This window comes from Vigna radiata, chromosome 5 (genome assembly GCF_000741045.1).
Source record: "Vigna radiata var. radiata cultivar VC1973A chromosome 5, Vradiata_ver6, whole genome shotgun sequence".
Lineage (NCBI taxonomy): Eukaryota > Viridiplantae > Streptophyta > Magnoliopsida > Fabales > Fabaceae > Vigna > Vigna radiata.
This window is the reverse complement of record NC_028355.1, coordinates 19,596,745-19,609,293: the sequence shown is the minus strand read 5'-3', so window position 1 is coordinate 19,609,293 and position 12,549 is coordinate 19,596,745. Positions and strand designations below refer to the sequence as shown.

The 12,549-nt window shown below is 31.7% G+C and overlaps 1 protein-coding gene and 1 non-coding gene across 2 annotated transcripts; one reads left to right on the top strand and one right to left on the bottom strand.

Annotated features, from left to right (window-relative positions):
• Positions 1 to 6,698: 6,698 nt before the first annotated feature.
• On the bottom strand, positions 6,699 to 6,770 carry TRNAW-CCA. Its single transcript has one exon. It is a non-coding gene; the product is annotated as a tRNA-Trp (tRNA).
• A 158-nt stretch (positions 6,771 to 6,928) lies between these two features.
• LOC106760423 (RHOMBOID-like protein 8) lies at positions 6,929 to 9,991 on the top strand. Its single transcript, XM_014643854.2, has 6 exons — positions 6,929 to 7,187; positions 7,460 to 7,623; positions 8,321 to 8,484; positions 8,556 to 8,827; positions 8,958 to 9,084; positions 9,518 to 9,991. The coding sequence occupies exons 1-6, from the start codon at positions 6,976 to 6,978 to the stop codon at positions 9,635 to 9,637; spliced, it is 1,059 nt and encodes a 352-aa protein (XP_014499340.2). The 5' UTR covers positions 6,929 to 6,975; the 3' UTR covers positions 9,638 to 9,991.
• Positions 9,992 to 12,549: the final 2,558 nt, after the last annotated feature.

The following is a 12,549-nucleotide window of genomic DNA, read 5'->3' as shown; positions in this document are numbered from 1 at the left end:
TCTTAAATATTGTTCAACCTAGAATTTCATCCACTTTCTAATCCACTTTTCACTAATTTTCCAAATTTCCTACAAGTTTTAACCCCAAATATCCTAAACTAGTCCTTGTCCAAATGAGGTTTACATTATTTGGTATCAAAGCTTCAACTCTGGGTTTAGAATAGTGATGAAAATTTACTATACAAGTTGTTTAGTTGAAGACCACTCATGTTTAGTCATATACAATTACAGAAGCAACAAAAATGTTGTAAGCCAAATATTAGTGGAGAAACTCCCGTTACTAACAAGCTCCCATCTGAATCAAGTATAAATTATATTCATTAAGGGATAGTGTGTGAAAGAAGTATTATGTGATATCATTCCATTGACTTTTGTCATCTTTTTCTAGGACAGTCATGACTTTGTTTTAAAAACACTTGAGCTCTTGGTTTATTCGAAGCATGAAAGACATAAAATTAAGTTGAAATTTATAACAATAAGACAAATCAACAAGGATTAACATAGGAGGAAGAAGAAAACAAAAGAAGAAAGAATAGAAAAAGAACCAATAGAGAGTGAATAAAGAATAAGAGAAAAAGAAAGAAGAGAAAATGAAGAAAAAGAAAAAGAACTAGAGAAACCGGGCATGAAAAATTTATTTCTTAATGATTTTTCTTCTATTGTTTGTGATGTCATTTTAAAGGAACAAAAGGATGGGCATGTGACCAACTCCCATGATTGAAATAAAGGCTTGTTCCTAATTTTTTATTATGCATACAGTTCGCTGATGAAAAATAAAGTCTTAGAGGATAATCAAACGCAACACATAGAGTTATTTGTTGTTGCATATGAAGGTGAGGGAGTGTTGACAAGAGAGGTTCTCCACAGATTACAACCATTGGAAAGGAATAAATCTAAATTTATTCAAGTTGTATTTGATCTTAAAGGACAATAATTAGTTTCAAGTTATGTAAAAATAAAGTCATCTACAAGGACATAATAAACTTTTATTAAAACTTTCAGGAAAATAAAGTCTTAAGTTCGAGACGAATCTTCTTGAAGAAGGAGAGTATGATGTGAATCCAACCGGTTAGAAGAAAAAGGAGGTGATATGGTTTTTAATCATGATTTCAACTTAAGAAAATGAGTGACACTTGTTGATTTGGAGTGGCCAATGAGCATGTTTTTTGCTACATTTATTTTATTTTATTTTGTTGCAAAAATGCATGAATGAGGTTTTACAATACTAAGAATTTGGATGACTAGCTTTATAAGTGTGTATTGAGATTTATAGTTTTTTGATGATTTCTGGTTGTCATAATTTCAGTTACAATCAATCGTATTTAGATTATTATTAACTTAAATGGATCGTTATTATCATAAATGATCATTATTAACTTAAGTGAGATGTAATTTCAACTAATGAATCCTTTATAATTATGATGGCTAAAACTTCTATATAAGTTCAACTATTTCACCAAAGACAAAAAGTTTATTTTTATTCAAAAAATTAGAGTTTATCTCTTTTATTTTAGTGAGAGTGATTTTCGTGAGTGCTTCAGTGATTCAAGAACTATTGATTGTATCATAGAATTTTCTTGTCCTTTATGTGTTGTCTTTTTTTAAAAGAGTGATTCTTTCCTTTCACATCTCATATTCATCTCTTATTCTTTCTTTACCTGAATTTAAAAATTTCAATTCTATCCAAATTTATCTTGTGATCATAACTCTCAATCTGTTCACTTAAATTGAGTGGTTTTTTTTAATCTAAATTAAAGTTCAGAATAAAAAATTTCACTTATTTCAAAATTACCTGTCTTAAGATATCAAAGTTTGTTAAATATTACTCAATATAAAATATCAACCATTTTTCAATAAATTTTTCACTAATTTTCTAAATTTCCTACAAATTCTATCTCTAAATATTCTAGATCAATTTTTGTACAAAATCATTTATAATATATTTTACTCATGTGGATATGAATTTGTTTAGCATTATAATTATAATTATATATATATATATATATATATATATATATATATATATTTAAACTAAAATATGCTATGTGATTTATTGATATGGTAGATTGTTTTCTACTTTCATCGATCTTCTCGAAAACTGTATTATAAATTATATAATTATTCATGTCATAGCCTAAATTTTTATAAGATTTTCATAAAAAAGAAAAATTATGCGTATTCTATATCAATATCCACACATAATAATTAAAGGAAAAGTAAATACTCCTAAATTAAGTTAAGCAGTTACAGGCATCTTTCGCATCACGTCCTAATTTTAAAATATGATATTTCCCATATGATTTTAAAATAAGATGTTTATCCCTTCTATTTTCAGTAAAGTAATAATAATATTATTTTATTTCATTTTTAGTTGTATCTGTATTAAAATATATGTACATATAATAATAATAATTTTAACTATGTATTTTATACCCATTTATTTATTTTTATATTGAAATATTATTTTCTCAAAATTACAACTTTCTCAAAAGATAATTGATAATTTAAGGACAATAAGTTTTTTATAACATTTAAATGTAAAATAGTTAAATAATTTATTTATATTAATAATATTTGGTATTATATTTTAAAAAATTTATTTATATTTTTTAATTTTAATTTTTAATCTAAGTTTTAGTTAATGTAATACTTTTAAATAGAATATAGACGGTGAGTACTTAGAATATTGAGAAAAATAAGCATAATCTATTAAAAGTACAAAACAAGCGGTGTAAATGTTTATAATAATTTCAAAAGAAGTATTTGCAATGTTTCTTATATATAAGATACACATTAAATTTTTTACTCATAACACTTGACGTTAGTCTTCTTGTAAGAGCCTGAAAATATATAAATAATTTATATAAATAAAATAAAAAGGAGCTAATGGAAGGTATTGCTAAAAGGACCAGATTTTCTTTTTATATTAAAATACTTTGGCATTTAAAAATAACCTTTTTACTGTAGTTGAAATTCATTAGCTCAGGTTTCCAATCCTCTAGAAAGAAAACCAGTTTTCGTTTTCTACCTTCTCTCTAGCTTCCACACTAATTTCTCATTGCATGTTCGTTTAGGAGGTGTCCAAGTATCCGCAACATCGAGAGCTTTAAATTAAATCGATTGGTTTCTCTTTTCGGACCGGTAAGTGATTTTGTCTCTCTTCTTTGCTGGTTTAGAACCTGGGACATAGGTAGGGGTAGACAAATGAAACTGTAGTGCACTGCTAAAAACTATAATGAACTAAAAACTAATTTGTTTAAACTGAACTGAATTCTAAAATAGTTCAGACAAACTAAATTGAACTGTTTTTTGTTTTATTAAACTGAACTGTACAGTACTAAATTGTACTAAACTATAATATAAATTGAATTGAACTACTAACCGAATTGTAAATTGTACTAAACTACAATATAAACTGAACTGAACTACTAACTGAATTGTAAATTGTATTAAACTGCAATATATACGTAAATCTTTTAACTGAATTGTAAATTGTCCCCCTCATGAAGCCTTGGACATATATGTTGTATATTTTACTCGTTCTTTTACATCTCATTAATCTTTTTAACCAAAATATAAAATATATATATATATATATATATATATATATATATATATATATATATATTACACAATTCATTTAAAAATATTTCTTATTTATTTGGTTATTTGATAAATATCCGTAAAAAAAGATATTTATAGTCTTTTTTATACATGGATATTTATAAATATCTACACTATTTATACATTATTTTTAAAAATTTAAAATATATTAATTTAAAACTAAATTTGTAATATATAAATTTTGATGAAAAAAAATAATTAGACCTTTCTAAAATAAAATTTTAAATAAGTTGTGTCAAAATATATATTTTAAAAAATTAATATTTTACAAGATAACTTTAAATCTTTTAAATCTAAATAAAAAAATAAAAATATAATGTATAAAAAATAAGATATAACTGAAGGTATTTTGGGAAAATGATACTATAATTTTAATAATGTATAAAAAAGGAAGATATAAAAGAAAAGGTAGAACCATCCTCTCAACCTAACAAACAAACTAACCTTACCACAAAGATAATACAATTAACTGAACCAAAAATTTATTAAATTCAGTTTTTAAAAACTGAACCATAAAATAGTATATTTAAGTTATAGCAAAAATGGTTAAGTTCTTTTTAGTATAATATAGTACAATTAACTTTAGTACAATACACTTCAGTATTTTTTGTCCAGCCCAGGCATAAGCTGTATGTGCATTGTTCCTTCCCTTTCTGTTTCCTTCAAGATATTGAGCTCTAAGAGCTGTTTACATCACTGGTGGTTTGTAGGGTGTTGTTATGGTCATGACTGGTTAGGGTATTATAGACAACTTTTTGGGAGTTAAACTATGCTATGAATCAAGGTAAGGGGAGTTAGAATTTCTATTTTGAACTGGTTAAGTGATGTGGGTTTACTAAATTCTAAAATTTGTTTATTGCTTGAGCTAAATTGTTGTTACTATGAAAGTTTAGACCATGTGCTCTTTAAATAATTAAATGTTGAAACGATGTATTGTTATTTTAATTCGGTTTTGTGAGATTGGACTTGGGGGTTGTGAGATATCGGTTGCAATTTTTATTTGGAAGAGGGTTAGGTGCTAGGTCCTGTTTAAGATTGTTTTAAGAAGAACTAAAATGGTGATTTTGAGCTCTTGTAGTTAAGAGGGCCTTTGGAGTGTTGAGGCAACCTAGACCAGCCAATTGAAACCTGTTAGGCTCATAAAATTTGTCAAAAACACGATAATAATAGTAGAAGTTAAATGGGGTCCTTAGGTTGATGAATCAAGTGGAAAGGTAAGGTAAGTATGCACTGTTTAGGCTGTTTTAAAGGAACCAAGGTAGTGATTTGGTGAAATTGAGGTCTAAGGGTCCATAGGCTGTTGAAGTAGAGTTGGTAAGTCTATTCTAACTTAGTAAGACAATAAAATTGGTTAAAAACAGATATAAAGTGGCATCTTAAGAATTGAGGCTCTGAATCAATTAAAAAGAGGTTTTTGAGTAGAAACTTAGGCTTAATCACTAAGAAAAGGGGTTAGAAATGTTTAGAACCATCTAGGCAAGTTTGATTAAGTCTACACTTCGACCTATCATCATTAGAAGTTGGGGAAGAGGTCCACAACAAATTTCGAAATGTTGGGTTGCCAAAATCTGCAGAATTTAGCTTCCCCTGGAGACAAATTCGCTTAGCACACAGGGAGGGGTGCGCTGAGTGAATTATGTGTGGCAGATTGAGTGTGTTTGATGTTTTTGACGTTTTGGGAGTTTCGCACATCCGTCTTGGACATTTTTTAGTTCACTTTAGGGTTTTTGACCCTTCTGGAGCCATTGGTGAGGGTCTCCAAGCTTTTTAAATTATGTAAGTGTTGGTAATAATATGATATAAAGAAATTTGTGTTAATAAGTGATGTTTCTGTGAAAATATGTAATGTCTGAGTATGTATGAGTTGTTTTTATGACATGACTAAAGATTGTGATATATCGACATGTACAATTATGAATGGAAAATGTGGAAATAGAGTTCAAGGAGGAACTTCTTGCTGATGTTATGTTAAGTATTATGTGTGTAGGAATGTATGTTTATATACTTGAATTGAATGACTTGATTGAGGCTGAATTGAACATTTCAGGGAGAGATGATTGAGAATGATTGTAGAGATAATGTTGTTGTCTGTATAATGTTGGGAGCTTTGAAATGGTATGTCTATTCCTACACTCAAAGCATTGTTCATACTCAAATAGAGAAGAACAATGTGAGTGGTGAGAGTAGAGGGAGGTCCTCGTCTATAGTCTTGGAGTTTAGACATAGACAGATTGAGGGATTTACCTTGCATAGTGTTGGGGATGGGCCAACTGAATATGCATGTGCAAAGACGAACAATAGCTAGACAATTATACAAAATCTAGATGAGTCGTGTCGTGTAATTTGATGCATGGTGTGTTTGGTACGCTTTGCTTGTTCTTTTTAATATGTAATTAAGCATGATGACTTGAATGACTATATTATAGGTATGTTGTTTGTTTATCTAGCTCACCCTTGCTTTTATGTTGTGTGTTGCTTGGGTATGTTTTCTCTTACGATGATCATCCATTTGGATCGGAGCAGATGTGGTTGAGGAGATGCTTTTAGAGCAAGTACTAGAAGATACTGATGTTGCCGCTTAGTTCTTCTTAGGATTTCTATATTTAATTTGGTGTATTTTGGAACACTCTAATTTGTTTAAGTTTCAAATTCTATCCTCTTTTATGGATGACTGTAATATCAACTACTACACTACTATTCTATTATGATTGTTCTCTTTATTTGAATGGTGACGCCTTCATTATATGATTAATATTATATATTTGGAATGTCACACTTGTAATTGAAAAAAAAAAGAAAATAAATAAATAATGTAAAATACAATAAAATAGATGAGTAATAATATTTTAATTTTATTTGAAAAAAAAATCATCTAATTATAAACCATGGTAAGTTTTTCTTTAATTATTATTTTAATAGTTGTATTAATAATGTTTTTAAATTTATTGAGCATGTAATGTTTTTAGGCAGGAGGGTAAAATATTAAACAATTTTATTTATTAATTTTTATCAAAAATATAATTATATATCCAAGTTTATCGGATAAGAAAAATGATAATTTCGGATCAGGGATTTGAACCCGACGTGAATCGAACACGCAACCTTCTGATCTGGAGTCAGACGCGCTACCATTGCGCCACGGATCCGGTTATGAGTTGCTTTCCACAATAATATTTTATTATTGTAAATACAACGCATAACAGAAGAAAGGTTGTTTTGCTTCCCGCCAAACTCAACGAACTAATCTACTGTTTTATCCCCCTCTCTCAGCTAGAATCTTGAAGACTGTTATCGATGGCGGAAAGTTTGGAACGTATTGACGTGAAGCTGTCTCCTGCGCCGGACGCAAGGATGCCATTGATGAAATCAAAAGGAGGACGACGGCGAGGGGACACGTGGGTGGTTTCAGTGTTCGTGATAATCCAAATAGGAGTTTTCATTGCAACCATGCTCGTCAACGATTGCTGGACCAATTCTCACGGCGATTGCCTTCTGCAAAACCTCGGAAGGTTCTCCTTCCAGCCTCTCCCCGAGAACCCACTCCTAGGTCCTTCTCAGTCCAAGTCAGTCTCCACTATTCCTTACCATAATTAAACAAAAATTACTCATATATTTGCTCTTTGGTAATTTAATTAGTTTCTTCGGTTAACGTTTCACTATCACCAAATCTATTAATTAGTAGTAGTAGTAGTAGTAGATTTATGTTTGAAGATTGATTGATTCAATTTGGAGGATCTGGTTTGAGAAACAAATGTTGACCTATTGGAGTTGAAAGGTGGTGCTATTACGATAGTGTGCAGTTTGAAAGATGAGTAATGTGGTGTTGTGAGTGCAGGTTAGATGAAATGGGAGCTCTTCGATGGATCCTTTTGACAGAGCAGCACCAAACTTGGCGTCTTTTCACGTTTCCATTTTTGCATGGTGGACTCTTTCACCTGCTTCTCAATCTCTCGAGTATCGTCTACGTGGGAGTTCGCCTAGAGCGTGAATTTGGACCTAGTAATTCTATTTTTATTTTCTTCTCTCCCGTCACATTTCTATTTCACCTATCTATTTTAGTGAATGTTTCGAAAAAATGGTTCGCCGCCACAATTTTCTTCTGTGTCAAGATTTGCTGAGTGTCTGGGATCACAACACAATGCATTGCTATATTTATCTGTAATTTCCTGAAATAACAAAGAACACAGTGAAACTGTGCCTTTGAGTTTGATCAAACATACACTTTTGACTAGTCACAATAATATGTACGCTACATTAATTAGTCAATAATTGTTTTAAAATTCTTGTAAAATATTCTTTTGTTAGTTCTGTGAAATCTTAAAACTCACTGTGTAAAAAAATGAACTCCATTATAGTTCCTAATTCTTATAATTTTATTAGTTTAGTTTTATCTCTCAGGTTTTTGAAATTTTTAGTTGTGATTCTTATGTTTTGAAAGTGTAGTTTAAATTGCTTTTGCTTTTAAAATTGTATAAAGTCAATCCTTGATCATCATGATCTCCTTTTGAATTTAGTCCCGAAGGAATCAATTTTTAATTTATAGTTTTGAAACAAGAGAGACTCAAAACCAAAGGTTTAAACTGTGCTGAGTAAAGCCCATATCAAGAACAATTATAGAAATTAAATTGTTTTAAAAATAACGATTTTGAGATTTTCACGACGTTCTAATTTATGAACGCTTCCTATTGCTTTGCAGTAAGGATTGGTATAATCTATGCATTGTCAGCTTTCGTGGGAAGCTTGGTGGCTTCTCTTTTTCTCCGAAACACCCCCGCTGTTGGTGCTTCCGGTCCTTTATATGGATTACTGGGAACATTGCTTTCCGAACTTGTTTGGAACTGGAAATTTCATACCAATAAGGCCTGTCTTTTTCCCTTTGGTTATCTATTCTCACTGCTCTGCTACTAATCAATTTTATTGGTTGGATGCAGATTTCGGCAATAGCAACATTAGTCTTTGTCTTTGTGTGCAACTTCGTCCTTGGTTTTCTGCCTTATGTAGACAATTTTGCCAGCATTGGAGGTTTTATATCAGGATTCCTTCTTGGATCTGTTTTTCTACTCAGCCCTCAGCTCCAACCAGTAGCTCCAAATAAAGGTGGTCTTGTTGAGTATGGTGTCAAAAGTTACATCAACTTAAAGTTGAAGAAAAAGCTGGACAGACCGGTTCTCAGGATTGTTTCTCTTATCCTCTTCGGCCTATTGTATGTTGTTTTTTCTTCTTGTTTGTAATTATTTATCGTTATTTTTTAATTTGCATGGCTAGCTGTCTTCTATAACTTCTGCTTTATTGCATGCGTCAAATCTTTGATGAGAAGCTTCTTCTATTCGTAGATTGGCTGGTTGTCTTGTGGTAGTTCTTCATGGAATCAACATCAACAGTTATTGCACATGGTGTCCATATGTGGACTGTATCCCTTTTACAAGCTGGCACTGCAAAGACACAGAAGCCTCTTGTGAGGTACCGTATACAACTTACTTCTGGCATTTCCCAAATTAAAAATTCCGAACAAAATATTTTTCACCTAGATGGATTGTCTGTTCCAACTTCGTATCAAACAGTATAGCAAGACCAGAACGAATTCTTACAACGGAATTCCAATATTATTTTTCCATTATTTACCAAATTCTTATGAATAGAGAAGTCAATTGTTGTTTTGTTAACATTATTGCTAGGTGATCACGTACCGCCAAAAAGTTAAATAGAATTAAACCAAAAGGGAATGCCAACTCACTAACAGAGACGCGCTGAATCGAACTTTTTGCGATGAAGTAGCTATTTATTACTTACCAGTGCCCCCAATATTTATTTTAAATATAAAGTTAGAGGAAGCTGTTATTTCCTGAAAAGTAAGGCTTCATGCTAATGCTGGCTATGTGCTATCTAACTGCAGACAATGGTGAGCAATGCTCAGCTGACAATGACCTGTATAGGGAATGGCAACTTCAGGGTCTATCCTTTTACCAACATTTCTCGGGCAAGGATGAATGATTTGTGCAATCTGATATGCTGACGGGACAAGTTGTTTCAATGATTCTTTTAGCCCCGAATTACCAGGAAATTCTGGATAGCTTATATCTTAACAAGTTGTCGTATCCTTTTTCTAAATGTAAAGAAATAGAGTATAATTAGAAGCTCGAGGTGTTTGATTTGGCCCAAATTGATGCAACAGTTTGCGGAGCATGTCTTTGGTTGTAAATACCACAATAACACCTGGGTGTAAAATTTGTAGTCCGTGGGCAAGATGAATTCTTTTCATGCTGGAAAAAAATTGGAGTTGTGAAAAAAAAAATCATTTCTTGATTGCTGTTTTTAATAATCAGAGGGTTGGTTTTGCTCCTTTTCCTGTTATTGGAATATAGTCATTTTCATCCTGCTCTATGTTTTAAATCTGAGTGACAGCTGTGACACTTGGAACCACTTTTGCAGTCCCTGAATTTCGGCTTGGCTGTTATGTATAACTCTGTACTATCTAACTTCCGCCGTAATAGCATAATTTCATTCGGGGTGTATCTGTGACCTGTGAGCTGTTGGTGAGTATGCTCCCGCCGCCGCCGCCGCCGCCACCCGCATTCGCAGTTAAGCCACGGTCTATAAAGCGAGTGCAATTAGACTTAACAATCCACAGTGTGGGCCAAACCCTACCCAATTGCATCGGATTCAAAGTTTCTGCGCATTCAAACGCCAGAGCCTTCTGAGCAAACTCTAGATCCATATACTAAACGGATAAGTCTTGTACATCGTACTCATCGCCTAACCAACCAAGCAGAAGAATCAACTTAAAAGAGACGTGGCAGAAAATATGAGAAAGATAACAATATGCCACTTTCTTTTCTTTTCCTTTTTTGGTGTAGTTCTGAATTTTAGAATATAAAATAAAACAGTTGCAGGAGTCCACTTTAAAAAATAGAATTTGAAATTCGGCTGAAAAATTCAAGTCTTTTTCATTGGTCCGTGGTACTGTCGGCTAGGAAAATATACACACTGGACTGGTGTACCTCAAGAAAAACCCATTAATATCCCCACAAATACGTGGAATGTGCATTTATATGTGTGGTCGATACAAGAATTGTGCATTATATGGTGGTAGCAGTCCTTTCTAGCCCACTCAATGCCCACTTTTTATCTTGTGCACTGAACCAGCTGGTTGGTATGGTATGGTATGGTTGCTCCTCCTTTTCAATTGATCCGTTAAATTTTGAGTGGATCTAAACTCTGAACTAAACTAACTTACCACTTATCTAAAAGCACTTGTCCCAAAGCCACACCTGTAAGAAAGGTCAATATTTTAGGCACATAAAAAGGCAATATTGGAAGTTTGATTGGGTCCCTCATTGTCAACATCAAGTGCAGTGTGATCTATCCAAGTTGACCCTCCTGCTAAGTGATAACCGAAGCATGCACCTTCAAAGTCACAACCATTAGTTTTTACGACATGTGGCAAAGGGAAGTTGAAGGTCGTAAAATGTAATCACATTGCTATCAGAATCACAATGATGAAAAAGGGCAGTTCCACATAAAAAGGCTCCCTATGTTGCCGCATTCACAGAGGCTATCAGCACTTGCATTACCATAAATGCCTTGTTGATGGTTTTAAGCTTTTTTAAGGGATGGAAAAGATAACAATAACAATATGTTGAACTCAAAAGAAAGAAAAAAGAAATCACAAAACCTTTCACCATCGGTGTTAGTCAAACATGGCAATAGGGTTATATGATCACAGGACCCTATCCTATGATATATACATACACTAAAACATTTTATCATTGGGTCCTTTCATTTCATACAATAATTTCAAACCCTTTTACATGTTTCTTAACGAGTCCATTCCCTTTTGCTTCTCTTGTGTCTCACACGCGTTCTCAAGCACACAGGCAAAACTAGTCCCACATACACAACTAGATGCTACTTCAAAGGTGTGGAAATGATGAAATTTTACGTATATGCTTAGGAAGCCATGAGAGATAGATCATAGTGGACGTGTTTCCGCACAGTTATCACTCTCTTTAATCTTCTCCAATCTCTATGCCTCCCACTCTCTCTTTCATAACTATTCAACTAATCAAAAACAAACATATTGGACAACAAAATTACTCTCATTTCATCATCCTTTCTCTTTAACAACAATAAATAAAGCATATCTTATCTCTTTTCATTTTCTCCCACCACTTTTATGTTATTTTATTTTCATTAATTTATAGAGTTTTCTGAATGAAAATATGAAGAGAAATTTATATACTTATATATAATAAAGTGATTAGGTGGGCGAAAAAGAAATATTTACTTTAGAAGGTTGAGAATATAATTATGATGGAGTTGTTTAGTTTGTGGGTCCTTTTTGCCCATGATGTTAGCTACATATTACACCTTTAACTTAACTTTAGATTTCTTTTTTTCCTTTTCTCAGAGGGGATTGGGAATAAGTTTCTTCTGTTTCTCATTCTTCCTCTTACAAATACAAAATTGCCCTTTATCATTATTTCATTTTGAAAAAAATAATAATAATTATATTAAAATGAGTCATGTGATGAATAAATGCTAAAGTACATTTGGAGGCACTTAAGACTCGAAGTTCGAAAATTCGAATCTTATTTCAAGTACTTATGTCAAAATTTAATCATGCTACCAAATGCCCCATTACATATTCAGAAAAAGAAGCTCGTCAATTAAACTGAAAATATGAAATTAATTTTAAAGTATTAAGTAATCCAAAATCTATATAAACTTCATAAGAACACCTTTATTTATTTATTTATTTATTTATTTTATATCACACAACACACACACACACACACACACACACACACACACACATATATATATATATATATATATATATATATATATATATATATACACGATAATTTCATTATAATTAAATATTCCACATTTAATTAATATATTTTGTCTTTTTTTCTTAATTTA

Excerpts from the sequence above, each read along its gene's own strand:
- LOC106760423 (XM_014643854.2), top strand. The coding sequence starts at position 6,976 with ATGCCATTGATGAAATCAAAAGGAGGACGACGGCGAGGGGACACGTGG. Across the intron at positions 8,828-8,957 it reads CTTATCCTCTTCGGCCTATT|ATTGGCTGGTTGTCTTGTGG; the intron begins GTATGTTGTTTT and ends TTCTATTCGTAG. Across the intron at positions 9,085-9,517 it reads ACACAGAAGCCTCTTGTGAG|ACAATGGTGAGCAATGCTCA; the intron begins GTACCGTATACA and ends ATCTAACTGCAG.